A 21,752-nucleotide genomic window follows, 5' to 3' on the forward strand; every position below is an offset into this window, starting at 1 on the left:
AGGCCTTACACTTCAGGCTCTCATTTGTCTCAGATGCGCACAGCTTTAACACACACAGTGTCTATCTAGAAAGCAGCCCCTCATTGCTCTGATCCTCAGACTTGGGTCTCTGGCTTTCCCTAGTGCACACCTGCACACCTGGACTCTCTGGACTCTCTGGACTCTCTGGACTCTCTGGACTCTCTGGACTCTGGACTCTCTGGACTCTCTGGACTCTCTGGACTCTCTGGACTCTCTGGACTCCTGGAGACCTCCTGTCTCTCTGGATGGAGCCCAGAACCCTAATCCTAACTTTGCTATAAGCCCAGGACCCACCTGCTCAATCAACCAGCCAGACTCCTGGCTGTTCCAAAAACCCGGTCCCAGGATTGGAGATTCCATCCCACCCATAACGCTATGGAATCTCCAGGCTCCAGGTCCCCAAGTGGATTTTACAAACTTTGGAGGAAACTGATAAAACAAATTCCTCCACATTAAATACCCCTGGAGCCCCTCAACCTGCCTATTTGAGAACCCTGGGCGACAATTACTAGGACAGGGAACTGTAGTGTCACAATATATATATATATATATATATATATATATATATATATATATATATATATATATATATATAATTATTTTATTCAAAATCGTCTGCATTTTTTTTTGTTTATGGCGCAAAAAATAAAAACAGCAGAGGTGGTCAAATACAACCGAAAGAAAGCTCTATTTGTGGGAAAAAAAGGACATACATTTTATTTGGGTACAGAGTCACATGACTACGCAGTTACCAGTTAAAATAGCGTAGTGCCAAATTGCAAAAAAATGCTCTGGTCAGGAAGGGGGTGAAACCTTCCGGCGCTGAAGTGGTTAAATAAAATGCCAAGTCTTGCATTTCTTTGCTCTCTTTGATTTTGTGCTGCCAAATAGAAATAGAGGGAACATTTTTTTCTTCTAGGTATTAGGTAATATTCTCACTCAGACTAAAGATATGTATGATAACTGATTTTTGGTACATTTGTCCTGAAAGTCAAAAGTAGCAAGAAGGCCGGTTCATCCATTATTGTGTTTTTGGTAACTTCCTGCATTATGGTTGTGATTTTGTTCAGAAATTTCTGATATTCTTACATGACAAGAAAATATAACACAGCTCTCTACTTTTATGTTCACATAACCAGCACAGTTGCATATTCTCCTGTATGTCGGTAGTTTTGCCTACAGCTAAGTGAATGTGGCAAATCACGTGCAAGTAAAATAAAAAATAAAAAAATTCTTGCACCTGATTGGAAAATGCAAAACAGCAGAAAGTCACCTAATTCTCTAACCTCTGGTGATAATTACCTTGCAAAATGAACAGCCTGTTTGCCTTAAAGTGATTGTAAAGTTTATTTTTTTTTACTCATAAAAATAATAATATACTTACCTTCTCTGTTGCAGTGGATTTGCACACAGTAGCCCGGATCCTCTTCTTCTCGGGTCCCTCTTTGATCCTGGCCCCTCCCTCTTGTTGAGTGTTCCCCACAACAAGCAGCTTGCTATGGGAGCACCTGAGCCGAGTCACAGCTCTGTGTATCCATTCAGACACAGAGCCTCGCCCCCTCTCTCCCCTTATTGGCTAGTTGACTTTGATTGACAGCAACGGGAGCAAATAGCGCTGCTGTTGTGTTTCAGCCAATCAGGAGGGGGAATTTCGGACGGCTGAGACACTCCTGGACATTGCTGGATAGAGATGGGGCTCAGGTAAGTATTAGGGGGCTGGGGGGGGGCTGCTTCACCCAGAAGGCTTTTTATTTTAATGCATAGAATGCATTAAGATACAAAAATCCTTCTAACTTTACAACCACTTTAAGTAAATCAACCCTATGGACACTTGAATGTCTGTGCTGTCTTTTACACTGTAGTATGTTTTATGCTTTCTTGCTTAGGTTCCCACGCCTGAACAGATGCAAGTGGTTGGCACGTTGAGCATCTCCATAGAAAACGCAGAGCAATCTATAGTGAAGAGCAGTAAAGTTCTGGTGAAGAAGACAAGATCCAACCTTCTGATCCAGTCAGACAAAGCTGTGTACAAGCCGGGACAAACGGGTAACTGTTTAGTCAATAAGGGGGTCTTCCGGCAAGTTATAAATTCATATTTGAAAAGCAATTCTAGGTAATAAGTAAAATCAACCAGAAAAAGTGCCATGCAGGAAATACTGGGAGTGACCTAGTCATAAAATACTTACTTTATTATTATAAAACTAGTAGTATGTATTGTGATATATGGGTGAGGATTGATAATTATTGTTGAGGCAAGTGTTCGCTAGCCGATATGGAATGTACAACACCTCTAATCCAAGAAAAAAGAATTTTCTTTCAGCAACTTGGTTCATCCAAAGAGAGACATTTATTGGACTTCAGAACAGAGGAAAGAGGTACAGACAGGATAGATGGACAGGGTACAGGATACTCAGAACCAGGGCTCAAGTCCTGCGGGAACGCATGGGAACGAAGTTCCTGTACTTTTTCCACAACAGGAACTCAGTTCCCATTAGCAGCCGTGTCCTGCAAGACTTTGAAGTATGTAAGCTGTGTGGCAGGTGCTACACCAGCAGCCGCTGACAGCGCTCACAATAGTAAGTGCCGCACACCTGACCATTCAGGCATTGCCAGTAGGGGGCCCCATGACAGCTTCCGCTTCAATCTACCTGTCAATCACAGCTAGCTGATGGGTAGATCAGGTCTAGGTCTAGCTGACCGGTAGATCAGCTATTCTGCTCACAGGACATGCAGGGAGAGAGGTGAGCTGAGGGAGGAACATCAGTTTTGGGTGATAAGCTGAGCACAATACCTGGCAAAGTTTAATGCCAGGAGCGAGGTTTATGAGGAAATATGTGAAGGGTTGGAATAGCAGTAAGTGTGTGTTGGAGCCCTGCAGAGTTTGCAGCCCCCCAAGCTAACATACATCTCCTAAGCAGGAACACATCACTATCTCCCCAAGCATTCTGTCCAGATAATGTGCAGTTCATTTATGACCTTTCCTTTTAACCCTGTGTTATCCAAACTCTGTTCAATGAAAAGTGACAAAACTCACCACATAAACACTCTATATACAAAATAAGATTCCCCAATAAAGATCAGAAGATGATGTTCACATTTGCATGGAAGCACAATTGAATGAATGCTGATTATTCAGAGAATTACCGTATTTATGTTTATTGAGAATTGATTTGTTTTTATGTACTAACAGTTAAGCTTCATACACACAACACGAAAATTGGATGAAAAATAGCACTTTTGAAGCGTTCGTGCATATGAGCGTATCGTTTTTTGTTTTTTTTTTGGTGGGGGAGTGGATCTTGGGTGGGAGTTCTCACACTTTTTTCCCCAGGACTTGACCCCTGCTCAGAACATTCATACAACCATCAGACACCTTGAGAGAGCCCAACTTCTCATGTCATAACTCACCCAAAAGAACCGTCCCTAATACAGTTTACTATCAGTAAGCAAAGCTGGAGGGATTCAGATTGGCTGACAAAACACTTTTGATCTTAACATGAAAAGACTTCACTTATAATTACTGGAAATAGCAATTAAAGTCTAAGTAGGAATTCTGCATTTTACAACCCCCTGTAGATAATCTCCTTTGAAATGTCTAATTAGATAGAAAGGTTATTCCCCAAATACCAAGGTAAGGTATCTGAATAAACATAGTCCTTTTGATGTGTAAAATTGACTTGTCACTGGCGTGTCCAAAATGTATGTATGTGTGTGTATATGTACAGTGCTGTGAAGAAGTATTTGTCCCCTTCCTGATTTTCTATTTTTTTGCATATTTCTCACACTTAAATGGTTCAGATCATCAAACACATTACACAAAGTAAACCAAGTAAATCCAAGATGCAGTTTTTAAATGTATTATTTTGTTTATTAATGGAAAAAAGCTGTTCAAACTTGTCGGCCCTATGTGAAAAAGTAATTCACCCCCTACCATGCTGAATCATGAATGAACTGTGATTAACCACAATTTTTTGGAAAGTTGAGTTCAATCTGACTTGCCACACCCAGACCTTATTACTGCCAGACCTGTTGAATCAAGAAATCACATAAATAGAAGCTGTCTGATAAAGTGAAGCACGTTAACAGATCACAGAAAGATACACATCATGCCACAATCTAAAAAAGTTCAAGAACAGATTAGAAACAAAATAATGTACAATGTATCAGTCTAGGAAGGGTTTCAAAGCCATTGCTAAGGGTTTGGAACTACAGCGAACCATGGGGAGAGCCATTATCCACAAATGGAGAAAACTTGGAACAGTGGTGAACCTTCCCAGGAGTGGCCGGCCTACAAAAATTACTCCAAGAGCATGACAACGACTGATCCAGGAGGTCATAAAAGAACCCAGAACAACATCAGGGCAGCACAGTGGTGTAGTGGTTAGCACTTTCACCTAGCAGCAATGGGGTTGCTGGTTCAAATCCTGACCACGACACTATCTGCCTGGAGTTTGCATGTTCTCCCTGTGCCTGCGTGGGTTTCCTCCGGGTACTCCGGTTTCCTCCCACAATCCAAAGACATGCTATAAGGTTAATTAGACCCTGTCCAAAAAAATTGGCCACAATATGTGTATGTGTATGTCAATGTTGTAAGTGTGTTGGGACTCTACAGGTTAAAGGACCGCATAAATAGCTGCAGATGGACACCGGTGGCAAGAAAAGCGCCCTGAGGCGATTCAGTTCGTATAGGTAGCGCTATACAAGTCATTCATTCATCTAAAGAACTGCACTTGCCTCAGGTAAGATCAGTGTTTATGATTCAACAATAGGGAAGAGACTGGGCAAAAATGGCTTACATGGGAGAGTTCCAAGGCAAAAGCCACTGCTGACCAAAAAGAACACAAAGGTTCAGCTCACATTTACCAAAAAACATCTTGATTAAGATTTTTAGGCAAATATTCTGTGGACTGATGAGACAAAAATGTTTCTTTTTGGAAGGTGTGCGTCCCGTTACATCTGACATAAAACTAATACAGCTAATGAGAACTTCATACCAACAGTCAGACATGGTGGTGGTAATGTGATGGTTTGGGGCTGCTTCTCAGCTTTAGGGCCTGGACGACTTACCATAATTGATGGAATGATAAATTCTGAGCTCTACCAAAAAATTCTAAAGGAGAATGTCTGGCAGTTGGTGACCTCAAGCTCCAGTACACTTGGGTTATGCAGCAGGACAAGTATCCAAAACACAACAGCAGGCCCACCTCCAAATGGTTCAAACAAAGCAAAATTTAGGTTTTGGAGTGGCCTAGTCAAAGCTCGGACTTAAATCTAATTGAGATGCTGTATCATGACTTTACACAGGCCATTCATGCTGAATAACCCTCCAATATGGCTGAATTAAAACAATTCTCCAAAGAAGAGTGGGCCAAAATTGCTTCACAGCAATGTGAAAGACTCATTGCCAGTTATCGCAAATGCTTGATTGCAGTTGTTGCCGCCAAGGGTGGCACAACCAGTTGTTAGGTTTAGGAGGCAATTACTTTTTCCCATAAAGCCAGGCAGGTTTGGACATCTTTTTTGCCTTAATAAATGAAACCATCATTTAAAAACTGCATTTTGTATTTACTCGGGTTATCTTTGTGTAATAATAAAATTTGAGTCATTTAAGTGTGAAAAAATAGGCAAAAAAACAACAAAAATCTGAAAGGGGGCAAATACTTTTTCACACTGCATTGTAAGCACCCCTTTGAACATTTTGTAAATACTTGATGACTTTTGGAAATGTTGTCATTGGGAGATTTGTAGAGTTCGCAATAGAGGCGGGAAAGCTTATCCACTGAAATAACTCCTTCTAGAGTCAGGTACACACTATTCTTTTTTTTTTTGTTCACCCCCAGTGGTTGAGCAAAAAAAAAAAAATGACAGCTCCAGTCAGAGCCACTGTACTAACCATGTGAGGTTAGTTCAGTGATGTCCCCTGCTGAGCTGTTGTAATCTGACAGGGGGGGCAGCCCTCCAGCCAGAACACTCTGATCATTGGCTGAGAGCGCTGATCGGGAGTCGGTCAGCTGCTGGTTTTCCAGCATATGCGTCTGACAGAAGTTGGCCTTTCGACAGGCCCACATACACATGGGCAAAAAAAAATAAAAAATAGGAGAGATATTGGAGCTATTGTAAAAACAACAGTAACATACAGCAGCTAAGCACTATAACCCAGATAGTAGATGCAGATATATTACAAAAAGTGCAACGCTATAAAATTAAAATTAGTTGATACAGATATGCATGTACCAAAACTGGATATTAAAGTGCAAAAGTGCAAATATTAACAGTGATTATTAACATCAATCGTGTAAAATCAATACAGTGCACAACAAAAATTATGAAATGAAAGTCCAATGCATCATCAAGTGCACAAAATACACATATCTATATAATTCATAAGTGACTTGAGTTCATGGATTCCGATTCCTAGTGCAATGTGAGTTCAGTGAAGTGGATCATTCATGAATTGTGCTTGTTCTTGGCACTGGAAAGACCGGGCTCAGCATCTGTGGAAACTTCCTGGTGGGGAAAGCCTAATACATCTGGATATCCCTCCAAGCCTCAATCATCAGGATATCTTTCCAATGGATACTAGATCCAACAAGCCTTTTATGACCCCCCTGAGTAAGGGCGGTCACTGGCTTTCCGGTAAGCCTCTTGTCTCTTCATGGTGACGGGTTTCACGGGGTCAAGTTTATTTTCTATGCCTCACATTTCATGAATGTTCCTCTTCAATGAACTCACATTGCACTAGGATCTTTCATAGTTACATAGTAGGTGAGGTCGAAAAAAAGACACAAGTCCATCAAGTCCAACCTATGTGTGTGATTATATGTCAGTGTTATATTGTATATCCCTGTATGTTGAGGTCGTTCAGGTGCTTATCTAATAGTTTCTTGAAACTATCGATGCTCCCCGCTGAGACCACTGCCTGGAAGGGAATTCTACATCTTAATCCATGAACTCAAGTCACTTATGAATTATATACAGGTATACCCCACTTTTAAGTACACAATGGGGTTTATTTACTAAAGCTGGACGGTGCAAAATCAGGCTCACTTCTGCTTAGAAACCAATGAGCTTCTAACCCCAGCTCAATTAAGTTTTGGTGATAAAACCTGAAAGCTCATTGGTTTCTATGCAGAAGGGAGCCTGATTTTGCACTTTCCAGCTATAGTAATAAACTCCATTGTGTACTTAAAAGTGGGGTATGCCTGTACATAATTCATAAGTGACTTGAGTTCATGGATTAAGATGTGGAATTGCCTTCCAGGCGGTGGTCTCGGGTATGCCTGTAGATATGTGTATTTTGTGCATTTGCCCTTGTACACACGGTCGGAGATTCTGATGGAATGTGTCTTATCGGACCGTTTTGTCGGATAATCCGACTGTGTGTGGTCTCCATCGGACTGTTTCTGTCGGAGTATCCAACGGACCAAGTTTTCCAACTTATCCTTAAAATTTTCCGACAAAATGCTCCGATTGGACATACTCCGATCATGTGTAGCCTACTCCGACGGACAAAGTGCCACGCATGCTCAGATCAAATTCCTAGACCAAAGCTATTGGCTACTAGCCTGAACGTAGTCCCGTCGTAACGAAATAACGTCATCACGTTATGTACAATCTGATTTTCCGACAACTTTGTCCGACCGTGTGTATGCAACAGTTTCGGACAAAATCCGTCGGACAAAATCCGTAGGACAAAATCCAGCGGATTTGGTTGTCAGAATGTCCGATCGTGTGTACAAGGGCTTTCATGATGCATTGGATTTTCATTTCATAATTTTTGTTGTGCACTGTATTGATTTCACATGATTAATGTTAATAACCACGGTTGATATTTGCACTTTTGCACTTTAATATCCAGTTTTGGTACATGTATATCTGTATCAACTAATCTTAATTTTATAGCACTGCACTTTTGTCAGAATGATGGCCATTTTTGTTTTGTTTTTTTAAACCAGCAAATGTTCCCCAACATTCTGCCCATGTGTACAAGGCTTAACTGCTGAACTTCTGTTATAAGATTACCAGTTACCTGGGGAGTGCATTGTTTTTATTGAACTGACCAACTCGTAGACGTGCATCATGAACAGGAGTAATGAAGCACAAGGCAATGTAAAGTGGGAAGCAAAGACTGCATATATACATATATATATATATATATATATATATATATATATATATATATATATATATATATAACATATATAACATATATATATATATATATATATATATAACATATATAACATATATATATATATATATATATATATATATTGTGACAGAGCGAGGCTCTGTCCCTGTGAAATTGGAGGAAAGAGGGATCTCCAACCCTGTGTCCAGGTCTTGGTGATAACGAGCAGGGTGTGTGCCCAGCTACACACAGGCCATAAAACAAAGGGGCTGTTGGGAGTAGAGTGTGAGGGATGGTGGAGTGGAGTAGCTTGAAGCTGTGTGCGTCCAAAGAGCCCAAAGCTGTGTGCGTTGAAGGGTTGAAGCTGTGTGCGGCCAAGGAGTCCAAAACTGTGTGTTAAAGGGCTTGAAGCTGTGTGAGTCCAAGGAGCCTAAGAGCCCATTCACACAGGGGCAACTCCTGATCCGACTTCAGGTCGCCCCTAGTCGCCTCAGGTCGCCTCAGGTCGGACAACATTTAAAAAGCAATGTAAGTGAATGAGAGCCGTCTTAATGCACACTACTGAAGTCGCTCCGACTTCAGAAAAGGTTCCTGTACTACTTCTATCCGACTTGTAGGCGACCGGTACCCATTGATTTCAATGGAGATCGCCTCCAAGTCGGATCTCCGTTTATACGGAGGCGACTTTGACAGAATTATCAGCTCTCAAGAGGGAACTCCACGGCAAATTTCTGAAAAAATTTTGGCGTGGGTTCCCCCTCCGAGAGCATACCAGGCCCTTAGGTCTGGTATGGATTCCAAGGGGAACCCCCTACGCCGAAAAAACAGCGTGGGGGTCCCCCCCAGATCCACACCAGACCCTTATCCGAGCACGCTACCCGGCCGGCCAGGAAAGGGGGTGGGGACGAGCGGGCGCCCCCCCCCTCCTGAGCCGTACCAGGCCGCGTGCCCTCAACATGGGGGGGTGCATTGGGGGAGGGGGGGCGTGCGGCCCCCCCACCCCAAAGCACCTTGTCCCCATGTCGATGAGGACAAGGGCCTCTTCCCGACAACCCTGGCCGTTGGTTGTTGGGGTCTGCGGGCGGGGGGCTTATCGGAATCCGGGAGCCCCCTTTAATAAGGGGGCCCCCGGATACCGGCCCCCCACCCTATGTGAATGAGTATGGGGTACAATGTACCCCTACCCATTCACCTGTGGAAAAAAAGTACAAAAAAAAAACACAACACAGGGAAAAAATATTTTATTGCACAGCTCCGGGGGTCTTCCGTCTTCGGGGGTCTTCTCGCCGGACTCCTCCGCTATCTTCTTGTAGCTCTTTTACTAGCGGAGGAGTCCGGCTTTCTTCCTCCCCGCCGCCGGCCTCTTCTCCCGACTTCGGGGGTCTTGTCCCCCTCTTCGGTTCTTCTGCCGGGCCACCGCGCCTTCTTATAGCTCTTTTACAGGCGGTGGCCCGGTCTTCTATCGTCGCCGCCGCCGCCGCCGCCGCCGCCTTCCGTTCTTCTTCTTCTTCTTCTCCAGGAGATGTTGACACGACGCTCTCTCCGGCCGGAATGCCAGAGCCGCCCTGCGCTGCCACTTATATAGGGACAATGGGGCGGTGTCACATGGGTTGATGTCACATGGGTTGGTCACATGGGTTGATGTCACATGGTAAGGGGGCAGGGTCACCATGTGACATCAACCCATGTGACCAACCCATGTGACATCAACCCATGTGACACCGCCCCATTGTCCCTATATAAGTGGCAGCGCAGGGCGGCTCTGGCATTCCGGCCGGAGAGAGCGTCGTGTCAACATCTCCTGGAGAAGAAGAAGAAGAAGAAGAACGGAAGGCGGCGGCGGCGGCGGCGACGACAGAAGACCGGGCCACCGCCTGTAAAAGAGCTATAAGAAGGCGCGGTGGCCCGGCAGAAGAACCGAAGAGGGGGACAAGACCCCCGAAGTCGGGAGAAGAGGCCGGCGGCGGGGAGGAAGAAAGCCGGACTCCTCCGCTAGTAAAAGAGCTACAAGAAGATAGCGGAGGAGTCCGGCGAGAAGACCCTCGAAGACGGAAGACCCCCGGAGCTGTGCAATAAAATATTTTTTCCCTGTGTTGTGTTTTTTTTTGTACTTTTTTTCCACAGGTGAATGGGTAGGGGTACATTGTACCCCATACTCATTCACACAGGGTGGGGGGCCGGTATCCGGGGGCCCCCTTATTAAAAGGGGCTCCCGGATTCCGATAAGCCCCCCGCCCGCAGACCCCGACAACCAACGGCCAGGGTTGTCGGGAAGAGGCCCTTGTCCTCATCGACATGGGGACAAGGTGCTTTGGGGTGGGGGGGCCGCACGCCCCCCCTCCCCCAAGGCACCCCCCCATGTTGAGGGCACGCGGCCTGGTACGGCTCAGGAGGGGGGGGCCGCCCGCTCGTCCCCACCCCCTTTCCTGGCCGGCCGGGTAGCGTGCTCGGATAAGGGTCTGGTGTGGATCTGGGGGGGACCCCCACGCCGTTTTTTCGGCGTAGGGGGTTCCCCTTGGAATCCATACCAGACCTAAGGGCCTGGTATGCTCTCGGAGGGGGAACCCACGCCAAATTTTTTTCAGAAATTTGCCGTGGAGTTCCCCCTTGAGCTCATTCTCTGCTTGGCCTCGGCAAAAGTCGCCTGGCCTGGGGCGACTTGTAAGTCGTCCCAAGTCGGGCTTGAAGTCATCACAAGTCGTTTTGAAGTCGTCCCAAGTCGCGCTGTGATCTTAACTCAAGTCGTGTCCAAGTTGCCTGACTCAAGTCGCCTACAAGTCGTGTTGCCCCTGTGTGAATGGGCTCTTAGACTGTGTGTATCCAAGCAGCTTGTTTAAGGGGCAAGTACCTATAGCAGCACTACTGCTGAAGCTGAAGAGTAGCCAGGTGGGCTAGCATTTTCGTTTGGATTTTTCTGTATTTAATTTAAGCTTGGACCCCTGCGTGGGATTACTGGATGGACTAATATTTTGTTTTTCTTATAGTAAACGTGGGCTACCAGGCCCTTAACCATCAACGCCTACCTGATGTGGACTAAAAAATGCATCTACCAATTGAGCTAAACACCCCAATGTCACAAGATATATATATATATATATATATATATATATATGCAAATATGGCTGTACATGTATAATTACAAATTATACGTAGAATTGCGTTATTTAAAAATCTAAGATACAAAACAGAACTTTTTTAATACATTAATAAACAACCTCTAAGATTAGAATGGAAGCATAAAAACAACATATTAAATTTGTCTTTTGCAGTTAAGTTCAGAATTCTATCTATAAATGAAGATCTTCAACCCAAAGACATTGTGGTAAGTATGTAAGGTTTGTTTTTTAATTCTCCCAAGAAAAAGTATTAGATGACAGTTTAAAGTGAATCTGTATTTGGAAGGAAACAGTAAAAATAAAAGCAGCAGCACCACGAAACTGACAGTGAAAGCAGTCATCATCTGCTCAGTGCCTCTCGACTTTTAGTGGCTATTTTTATAAACATAGAACCAATTTCCTGCAGCACTGAGACACATTATGTTGGGAAAGATTTGATCAAACTCTCAACAATAAGTGATACCCTAACCTAAGGCAACTCTTCCTGTAACTATGAGACTAATGCCCTGTACACACAGTCAGACTTTCCGACGGAAAAAGTGCGATCAGAGATTGTTGTCGGAAAATTGGATCGTGTGTGGGCTCCATCTGACTTTTTCCACTGGAATTTCCGAAACACAAAGTTTGAGAGCTGGATCTTAAATTTTCCGACAACAAAATCTGATCGTTTTAATTCCGATCGTGTGTAGACAATTCCAGATGGACAAAGTGCCACGCATGCTCAGAATAAATTAAGAGATGAAAGCAATTGGCTACTGGCCCGTTTATAGTCCCGTCGTACGTGTTTTACGTCACCGCGTTCAGAACGATTGGATTTTCTGCCAACCGTGTGCGACCGTGTGTATGCAAGACAAGTTTTGGGCCAAAATCCGTCTGAAAAAATCAGCGGAGCAGTGACCGTGTGTTGAATTTTTTGAATTTACAAATTTATGAATTTACAAATTTTCTAATTTATGCACTTACAAATTAACAAATTGCAATCTTAACGAATGTCCCCCAAAAAGGAAAAATAAAATTAAAATAAAGACAAATGAAACTAAAAAGAACACATTTTTAAGCAGTGTACATGTCTACGCTGAATGGACAAAGCACGGGTTTGCTTTGAATTTAGTCCAACATTTCTTTTAGAAACAAAGGAAAAATTGTTGAAACTACTGGCAGACACAAAGCTCTATTTTATTTCATCCAAGCTTCACACAACTTTCACACATGGTCACACATTTTACATATTAGATCTAGTTAGAACATTTTTGAAATTGGGTGAACATTGTGTGAATCTTCAGTAAAAAGGATAAATTAACCCATAATATTATTAAGGTACTCCCAATAAAATGTAAAAAAATAAATAAAAGCAGTTTATAGTTATTTAAATAATGAAAACCATATTAATAAAATAATATTACAACCTTAAAGAAATCAGTTACCTATAAAAAAGGCTAATGCAAATAGGAGTTAAAATTTGTATTCATAATTGTAAAGATCTTTCTTTTTGTCTTTCTTTTTTTTTAGCTTCCAGTCGTAGAACTGCAGGTAAAATATTTAACTCATATTTAAGTAAAAAATAATAGCATTATGATATTTTAAATTTAGGATTTCATTCTTTTATGTTAATGCTATCTCCTAATTTGTGTTTACTTGTTTTTCGAAGATGTAGTCAGCAGTGCTGGGACAGGGTCATCCAGAGCCCAGGGCGAACATGCCAAATTGCATCCCCCCATGAGCATTATATGTCAGCAACCCCCCCCCCCCCCAAACAAAAAAATAAAAATTTAAATTGAGCACTAATCTGCATCCTTACCCCCTAAGCATAAATTCCACCGTCTCCCAATACAAATATGCCCCCTGCTGAAATCCCCTTCCCAGCAAACATCTTTGCCCTACCCAACCCTCCCCAGCTCAAATCATCTCTTTCCCCATATGCCGCCTGCACAACTCCACCCCACAAATATAATTCCCCCCTGCTAGTACAATTCCTCTACCCCTCAAATGTTCTCTCTGAACACAATTCCTCACCCCCAATCCAAATCCCATTCCTGGCACAAATTCTTCCCAATCACCCAACCTATCACAATTCCCCCCACTCCCCAAATTTACACTCTTAGCACAAATACCCCCAATCATCTCTGCTAGCACAAATACCCCCCCCCCCAAAAAAAAATCCCCTCCCCCCACCATATTACCTTTTCTAGTACAAATCTCCCAAAATTACCCCTTTTAGCACAAATCTTCTTCCCCCATCCCCCTCCCAACACAAATACCCTCAAATCACCACTCCTATCACACCTCCCCAAATTTTCACTCCTAAAACAGTTCTAGTGGTTGTCTCTATGCTACCTTGATTCAAGGTTTATATGAGAAGATTGGTTACCCTCTCTCCATATAAGTGGACCCACGTATAGACTGACGAACTGTTGTTAGCCTATTTTTCAGGACTCACGTCATGTGATCCCACTGTTATTACATTATCTATGCACTATTGTATGTATACAGCACTAGGGATTACACCTTGCACATAATGTTGTTTGCACTTGTTTAGTGCAAGGTTTTTTCCTTCTGAGTTTAGGTACTCGCACTTATTCTAAATTTACTTTCAGGTTTTTGAACCTATTCTGTTAGTGCTATACTTTTGTTTTTTCACATTTATCATAACTTTGTTTGTATATTAGCTGCTAGTTTTATTGTAGTAGCGCAGTGTTTTGCTTTTTCGTATTTCCATCTGAGTAAACAGTCTTTAGCCCCAGTTCTTCAGCCAGCTAGTGTTGGGGCCCAGCCTTTATGGTGGTGCACATGTGTATAGTCCCAGTAAAGTCTGCATGCAGTAAGTAATGCTGCCAGTTAGATGGCCAGTCCCTAATGAGCTCTGTCTCTGCTAGCAGCAACAGGAAATGGCACCAGTTTCCTCTCACCAGTGATACAGCAACAGATGTCCCGCTGTTCAGATGTCAGTTCGCTTCTGGATCTGCCTGACTCTGGTCCCCAGCACACAGCCGCAGGCTTGTAGCAGGCTGATGTGCACAGAGGAGCAGTGATCTACACACATCAATCTCCTCACAGCAAGTAGGAAATCCTGCGGTATTCATTCTGTGAAAATACAGCTTTCTTTCTTTATACCCGGCTCACATTGGGAATTGTAGTCCAATAGCCAATTAACTGCCATGATAACGTTTATTCCCCAAACTTCATCTCCCATGATTCAGTGTTGCTAACTATCAAGTCAGGACAGTGTGGTCTTAGAACTAGGAGTTTTCTTAGAAGAAATTAAAAGTAACCCATGTCTTCTTTTAAGGACCCAGGAAAGAATCGTATTGGCCAATGGCTGAATGTGAGCCTCAGTCATGGAATGGCTGAGCTCTCCCTTCCACTCTCTTCTGAGCCTACACTTGGAGAATACTCCATCCGGGTGAAGGACACAGTTCATACCATCTCTGTGGAGGAATATGGTGAGGAATTTTCCTACAACTCTGTGTATATGTTACTATTGGGTTATGTCATTATCTCTAGAAGTCAGTGAATTATTAAAACCTTCATCTGATGGTGATTCTCAAATTTCACAATCTCAAACCTGGGTCAAAGCTTAGCCCTGAGAATCACACATTTTCAAAATGGGTAATTATGCATTTTAAAAGCTTTCCTTGTATGGGAGTATGCTGTTTTGCCATTTTAATTTGTATGTTATAAAATGAGGCACTTTCAACAAAAATGTTTATACCATAAAAAATAGTTATGTCATTAAGAAATTTTGGACTTCCAATGCAAACCAGAAATATAGGGACTTCCAACGCAAGCAAAAATAGTTTTTATTATTGTTATTTTTTAGGATTTATATAGCATCAAGAATTTGCGCATCACTTTACAACATGAGAGCAGACAGTACAGTTACAATACAGTTCAATACAGGAGGAATCTGAGGGCCCTGCTCATTAGAGTTTACAATCTAAACAGGATGGTCAAGTGATACAAAGGGAATTAACTGTGGGAGATAAGCTAATGGAGAAAGTGATAATACAGTTGCTAGGTGGAAGCCGGATAGGCTTTTCGGAAGAAAAGGATTTTCAGGGATCATCTAAAAGTGGACATAGTAGGAGATAGTCTTGCAGATTGGGGTAGGGATTTTCATGGGAGAGACTCAGGAGGAGTCCTGGAAGCAAGCATTGGAGGAGATAACAAGGGAGCTAGAGAGCAAGAGGTCTTAAAAGGAATGAAGAGAGTGGTTCTGTTACTATTTTGAGGATGGGTTAGTGATATAGCTGGGTAGAATTGTAGATGGCTTTTAAGTTATTGTTAGTAATTTTAATTGTACTTGTTGGGTGAGTGGAAGCCAATGAAAGGATTTGGGGGGGGGGGGGGGGGCGGGTAGCAGACACTAAACAGTTGGTAAAGGGAATGAGTATGGCAGCATAATTCTTGATAGACTGAAGGGGTGAAGCCTATGTAAAGGTAATTGAATGTGGAGGGAGTTGCAGTAGTTGAGGCGAGAGATAACAAGAGAGTGATTTAGAAGCTTTGTGGTGTCATTGGTTAGGAAGGGGCATATTTTGGAGACATTGCAGAGATTGAGGTGGCAGGCTATGGACAGTGATTGGATGTGGGACTGAAAGGGTTGTTTAGTGTCCAGGATTACACCTAGCACCCCCCCTGTACCCCCATAAGTTCCATAGAAGAGGGAAGCAGGAGAAGCAGTGTTGGATTACCGAAGCCAGATTTTGGTAACAACAGTAGATTAACCACTTAAGGACCAGGCCTCTTTTTCGGACTTGGTGTTTCCATGTTTAAAACAGTTTTTTTTGCTAGAAAATTACTTAGAACCCCCAAACATTTTATATTGTTTTTTTTTCTAACACCCTAGAGAATAAAATGGCGGTCATTGAAATACTTTTTTTCACACTGTATTTGCGCAGCGGTCTAAGAAGCGCACTTTTTTGGGAAAAAATTCACTTTTTTGAATAAAAAAATAAGACTAAAGTAAAATTAGCCCAATTTTTTTTTATACTGTGAAAGATAATGGTATGCCGAGTAAATTGATACCCAACATGTCACACTTCAAAATTGCGCCTGCTCGTGGAATGGCGTCAAACTTTTAGCCTAAAAAATCTCCATAAGCGACATTTAAAAAATTCTACAGGTTGCATTTTTTGCGTTACAGAGGAGGTCTAGGGCTAGAATTATTGCTCTCGCTCTACCGATCGCGGCGATACCTCACATATGTGGTTTGACCACCGTTTTCATATGCGGGCGCTACTCACGTATGCGCTCGCTTCTGTGCGCAAGCTCGTCGTAACGGGGTGTTTTTAAAAAATATTTTTTTTTTCTTATTTATTTTAATTTATTTTATTTATTTTTACACTTTAAAAAAAAAAAAAAAATGGATCACTTTTATTCCTATTACAAGGAATGTAAACATCCCTTGTAATAGAAAAAAGCATGACAGGTCCTCTTAAATATGAGATCTGGGGTCAAAAGGTCCTCAGATCTCATATTTGGGCTAAAATGCAAAAAAAAATAAAATAAAAAAATCTGACATTTAAAAAAAAAAAAAACCTTTAAGAGGTATGGGCGGAAGTGACGTTTTGACGTCGCTTCCGCCCTCCTATGGTATAGAGACGAGTGGGGGCCATCTTAGCCTCACTTGTCTCTATGCCCAGCAGACGGAAGGACCCGATCGCCTCCGCCGCTACCGACGGCTCCGGTAAGCGGCGGAAGGTGCGGGAGGGCGGCGGGAGGGGGGGTGGCACCTCTCCCGCCGCCGATAGCGGTGATCTCGCGGCGAATCCGCCGCGGAGACCACCGTTATCGTACAGCCGACCGCCGCCTGAAGAGATGGATATCTCGGTTGTGGCAGGAGCTGCTGCCGTTACCGAGATATCCCTCTTCAAAAATAGGACGTACATCGTCGTGCGGCGGTCGGCAAGTGGTTAAAGGAGTTAGAGATAAAGAGGTCTGTCAGGAACTTACCAGCAATAGACAGGTACAGCTGCGTGCACACAGGCGTCGGCGTGTGTCTTCTGCGCGTTCGCGTACGCGTTCGCGTGCGCGTTCGCGTGCGCGTTCGTTTACGCGTTAGTGTGCACGTTCGCGAGTGGCGTTCGTACGCGCGCTCGTCCACGTGGTCGTGCGTGGCGTGCGTGCGCTCCTTCCCGCCACTGAGCGTTTAAAGGACTCTCAAGTGCGCCGGTGCGGCGCTGTTTCGTCTCAGCTTCCGTGTGTCTGAATATCTGATCCTGAACCCGGTTACCTTTGAATACCTGATCCTGAACCTGATTACCTGCTACCGTTATCGACCCGGCTTGCTTGACTTCTCTGCCTTCTCCAATCCCGACCCGGCCTGCCTGACTTCGAAACCTCTTCTGCTTGTGATTCCGTTGCCGACCTCTGCCTGCTCACCGACACCTCTTCTGCCTTCCGTTACCATCAGTCTGCTTACCTTCTGACCCGGACCGTCTGACTCTTCTCCAGCCTGCTGCCAGTTCCAACCTTCGGTCTCTGAAGCTACTGCCTGCATTTCTCAGCTTCCAGCAACCCGCAGTCCACTCAGCCTTCAGAGGGATCTCCGCTCTTCTACCAGCTCCAGCGGCTCTATCCAGCAGGCCCTCCTACCCACTGTGCTCTCGAGACCGCTGTTCCCATTCCAGCGGCTCCTGAACCAGCGCTGTAAGAGAGGTCTCCTCCTACAAGTCGGGCTCCACATCTGGACTCTAACAGTACGAAACAGCCATGACTGAGCCCGCAGGAGAGACCTCTCCCATGAAGGAGATCTGCACGCACCTGTCGGCCCTTACCCAAGCGGTAAAATCGCTTCAAGATAGCTACGCCAGGCTTGAAGGACAGGTCCAGGACCTTACAGATACTGGTCACATGGCCTCTGCTCCTGCCTCCTTATCGGCACAGCCCGTCGCCTCACCATCCGTTGTCATGCTTCCACCTGAACCAAGGGTACCCATTCCGGAAAGGTTTTCTGGGGATCGAACCAAATTTCGGGCTTTTCGGAGCGCTTGTCAACTCTATTTTGCCCTACAACCACGGACTTTCTCCCTGGAAGCCACGAAGGTAGGATTTGTAATCTCCCTCCTACAAGGAGAACCGCAGACCTGGGCCCACCGTTTACTTGAAGGAGATTCACTCGCAACCTTCTCTCTGCAATCCTTCTTTGAGGCCATGGCTCAGCTTTACGAGGACCCCCAAAAGACTGCCACGGCTGAATCTGCTCTGGTTGCGCTCCAGCAGGGCCGCAGACCGGCTGAGGATTATGTCTCGGACTTTCGACGCTGGAGCGCAGACACGGAATGGAATGATGCGGCTTTAAGGCATCAGTTTCGCATGGGGTTATCTGAAGGACTTAAGGACGAACTGGCTCGAGTCGGTATACCAGAAACCCTGGAGGCCCTAATCTCCTTGGCAATCCAGATTGATCGCCGTCTCAGGGAGCGAAGATCAGAGCGCTCCGCTCAGCAAGTCCGTCCAGTCTGGATGACAGCGAGAGCCCCAATGCCTGCTTCTCGCTATGTATCTCCGTCCAGCCCTATTCCGCCCTGCACGGCTCCTGACACCTCCGAGCCCATGCAATTAGGACTACTGCGCCCCGCTTTGCTTCCAGAAGAGCGTGCACGTCGCCGGCAGCAGAATCTCTGCCTCTACTGCGGTGGTTCGGGTCACTATGTCTCTAATTGCCCTGTCAAGACAAGTAAGTGTCTACCTTCTGCTTCTACCAGTCTCTCTGCATTGACTGCCAATTCAACCCACCTTGCTGTTCCTCTCTCACTACAGCTCCAAGGAAGGACGGTGACAGTCAACGCTATCATTGACTCCGGGGCATGCCGCTGCTTCATAGACTCCACCTTTGCGGGCCGACAGGGCATCCCGTTACGAGGCAAGGCTCATGAACTCTCAGTTTTTCTGGCCGATGGGTCTAGCATCAGTTCTGGAAAGGTAACTCAAGAGACTCTCCCTCTACCTGTCATTATCTCCTCTCAACACAAGGAATTCCTGACGTTGGATGTCATCTCCTCTCCAATGTTCCCAATCATTCTGGGCATACCCTGGCTCCAGGCCCACAACCCCTACATCAATTGGGTTACCAGAGAAGTCACATTCCCATCTTCCTATTGCTTGAAACACTGCCTAACAGATTCCACCAAGCCTTCCGCCACCCTTTTATGTGTAGACTCTGATCAAGACCTACTGCAGACTGTGCCCAAGCACTATCATGACTTTATTGATGTGTTCAGTAAAAAGGGAGCAGACACTCTGCCTCCTCATCGTCCCTATGATTGTCCGATCCAACTACTCCCTGGGGCCGAGATTCCTTTCGGACGCATATTCCCTTTATCAGAAAAGGAGCAGGGGGCACTGAAGACCTACTTGGACGAGAACCTAGAGAAGGGGTTCATCCGTCCTTCAACTTCCCCAGCAGGAGCTGGAATCTTTTTTGTCACTAAAAAAGATCAGTCCCTCCGTCCATGTGTGGACTATAGAGACTTAAACAAGATTACGGTTAAGAACCGCTACCCCTTACCCTTGATACCCGAACTCTTTCAGAGACTGAGATCCGCTAAAATATTCACCAAGTTGGATCTAAGGGGGGCGTATAACCTAGTTCGCATCCAGGCCGGGCATGAATGGAAAACAGCCTTCCGGACCCGATTCGGTCATTATGAATATTTAGTGATGCCCTTTGGGCTCTGCAACGCCCCGGCCACATTTCAACACCTAATCAATGACGTGTTTAAGGATTTCCTCGACGTGTTCGTGATTGTCTACCTGGACGACATTTTAATATTTTCCAACTCTCTTGATCAGCATCGAGAACACGTCCGTAAAGTCCTAGACCGCCTTCGCCAGCACCGACTCTACGCAAAGGCTGAGAAATGCGAATTTGAGTTACAGAGCATCCGATTCCTGGGACTAGTGATCTCTCCAACGGGTATCAGGATGGATCCCCAAAAGGTGTCTGCTGTACTAGATTGGCCAGCGCCTCTGGATAAGAAGGGTGTACAACGCTTCATCGGTTTTGCGAACTTTTATAGAAAGTTCATAAGAGACTTTTCAGCTATAATTGCGCCCATCACGCAACTGACCAGACAAAACTTCCGCTTCTGCTGGACTCAGGAGGCCCAGAGTGCTTTCGAAAGACTTAAAAAACTCTTCACGTCCGCCCCAATTCTCAGCCATCCGGACCCGTCTCTACCCTTCATCCTCGAGGTAGACGCCTCTGAAGTGGCCGTAGGAGCGGTCATCTCCCAACGTCAAGGCAACAAGGACCTAATGCATCCCGTGGGGTTCTTCTCCAGGAAACTCTCTTCCGCGGAGAAGAATTACGACGTAGGCGACCGAGAGTTGCTCGCCATTAAGGCCGCCTTGGAGGAGTGGAGATACCTATTGGAGGGCGCTGCTCACCCGGTACTAATATACACAGACCACAAGAACCTAGAATATCTACGGTCTGCCAAGCGACTGAGACCCCGACAAGCCCGCTGGGCCCTGTTCTTTTCACGTTTCTCCTTTCACATCACGTACCGACCCGGATCGAAGAACGTGAAACCGGATGCGCTGTCACGGATGTATGACAATCCTAAGGACTCATCTGTTCCTGACACCATTTTACCTGCCGGGAATTTTTTACTTTTACAGCCTGACCTCCTCTCTCTGATCAGAGAAGCATCCTCTGATTCCTCAAGACCCCCCGGAATCACCTTAATGTCCAGAGATGGCTTGTTCTGGAGGGGAAGTCAAATTTTTGTCCCCAAGAATGTCCGAGTTAAGGTGCTGTCCCTTCTTCATGACCACCCACTGGCAGGCCACTTTGGGGTCCGTAAGACCCTTGATCTGGTACAACGCACGTTCTGGTGGCCCAATTTGAAGGACTTTTGCGAAAAGTACATCAGCTCTTGCCCCGTCTGTATCCAGAACAAGACACCCAGGAACCGGGCTTGGGGACTGCTGAAACCCCTACCTGTACCCGACAGACCCTGGAGAATGATTAGTATGGACTTTATTGTCGAGCTTCCATGTTCTGAGGGATGTTCAACTATTTTTGTGGTTGTAGACCGGCTATCCAAAATAGCCCACTTCTCACCCTTAAAAGGCACCCCATCTGCCGTGGAGACTGCCCACGTGTTCATTAAGGAGATTGTGAGGCTACACGGGATTCCAGCGAATATAGTCTCCGACAGAGGAGTGCAGTTCACCTCACGCTTCTGGAGGGCCCTGTGCGAGATCCTGAAAATTGAGCTGGCACTGTCCTCGGCCTATCATCCCCAAACTAATGGGCAGACAGAAAGGACCAACCAGACTCTTGAGCAGTACATTAGGTGCTTCACATCATTCGTACAGAATGATTGGGTGTCCCTGCTGCCTTTGGCAGAATTTGCCTACAATAATGCTTGTCATTCGGCCACCGGTCAGTCCCCTTTTTTCGCCAATTATGGCTTTCATTTAACCTTTTTGCCTGATTTTCTTCCAGAAACCTCAGTTCCAGCGGTCCAGAAGAC

The 21,752-nt window shown here is 45.0% G+C and overlaps 1 protein-coding gene across 1 annotated transcript in view; it reads left to right on the forward strand.

The window, feature by feature from the left end:
* The window catches only part of LOC143930922 (alpha-2-macroglobulin-like), a 173,915-nt gene that overhangs the window by 24,221 nt on the left and 127,942 nt on the right, over window positions 1-21,752 (forward strand). Inside the window, exons 3-6 of the mRNA XM_077455614.1 lie at window positions 1,908-2,067; window positions 11,422-11,474; window positions 12,778-12,798; window positions 14,555-14,708. Coding sequence (XP_077311740.1) covers window positions 1,908-2,067; window positions 11,422-11,474; window positions 12,778-12,798; window positions 14,555-14,708 — 388 coding nt within the window. The remainder of the gene's footprint in view (window positions 1-1,907; window positions 2,068-11,421; window positions 11,475-12,777; window positions 12,799-14,554; window positions 14,709-21,752) is intronic.

This window comes from Lithobates pipiens, unplaced genomic scaffold (assembly GCF_037356315.1).
Source record: "Lithobates pipiens isolate NorthernLeopardFrog02 unplaced genomic scaffold, aLitPip1_a1.2 Scaffold_25, whole genome shotgun sequence".
Lineage (NCBI taxonomy): Eukaryota > Metazoa > Chordata > Amphibia > Anura > Ranidae > Lithobates > Lithobates pipiens.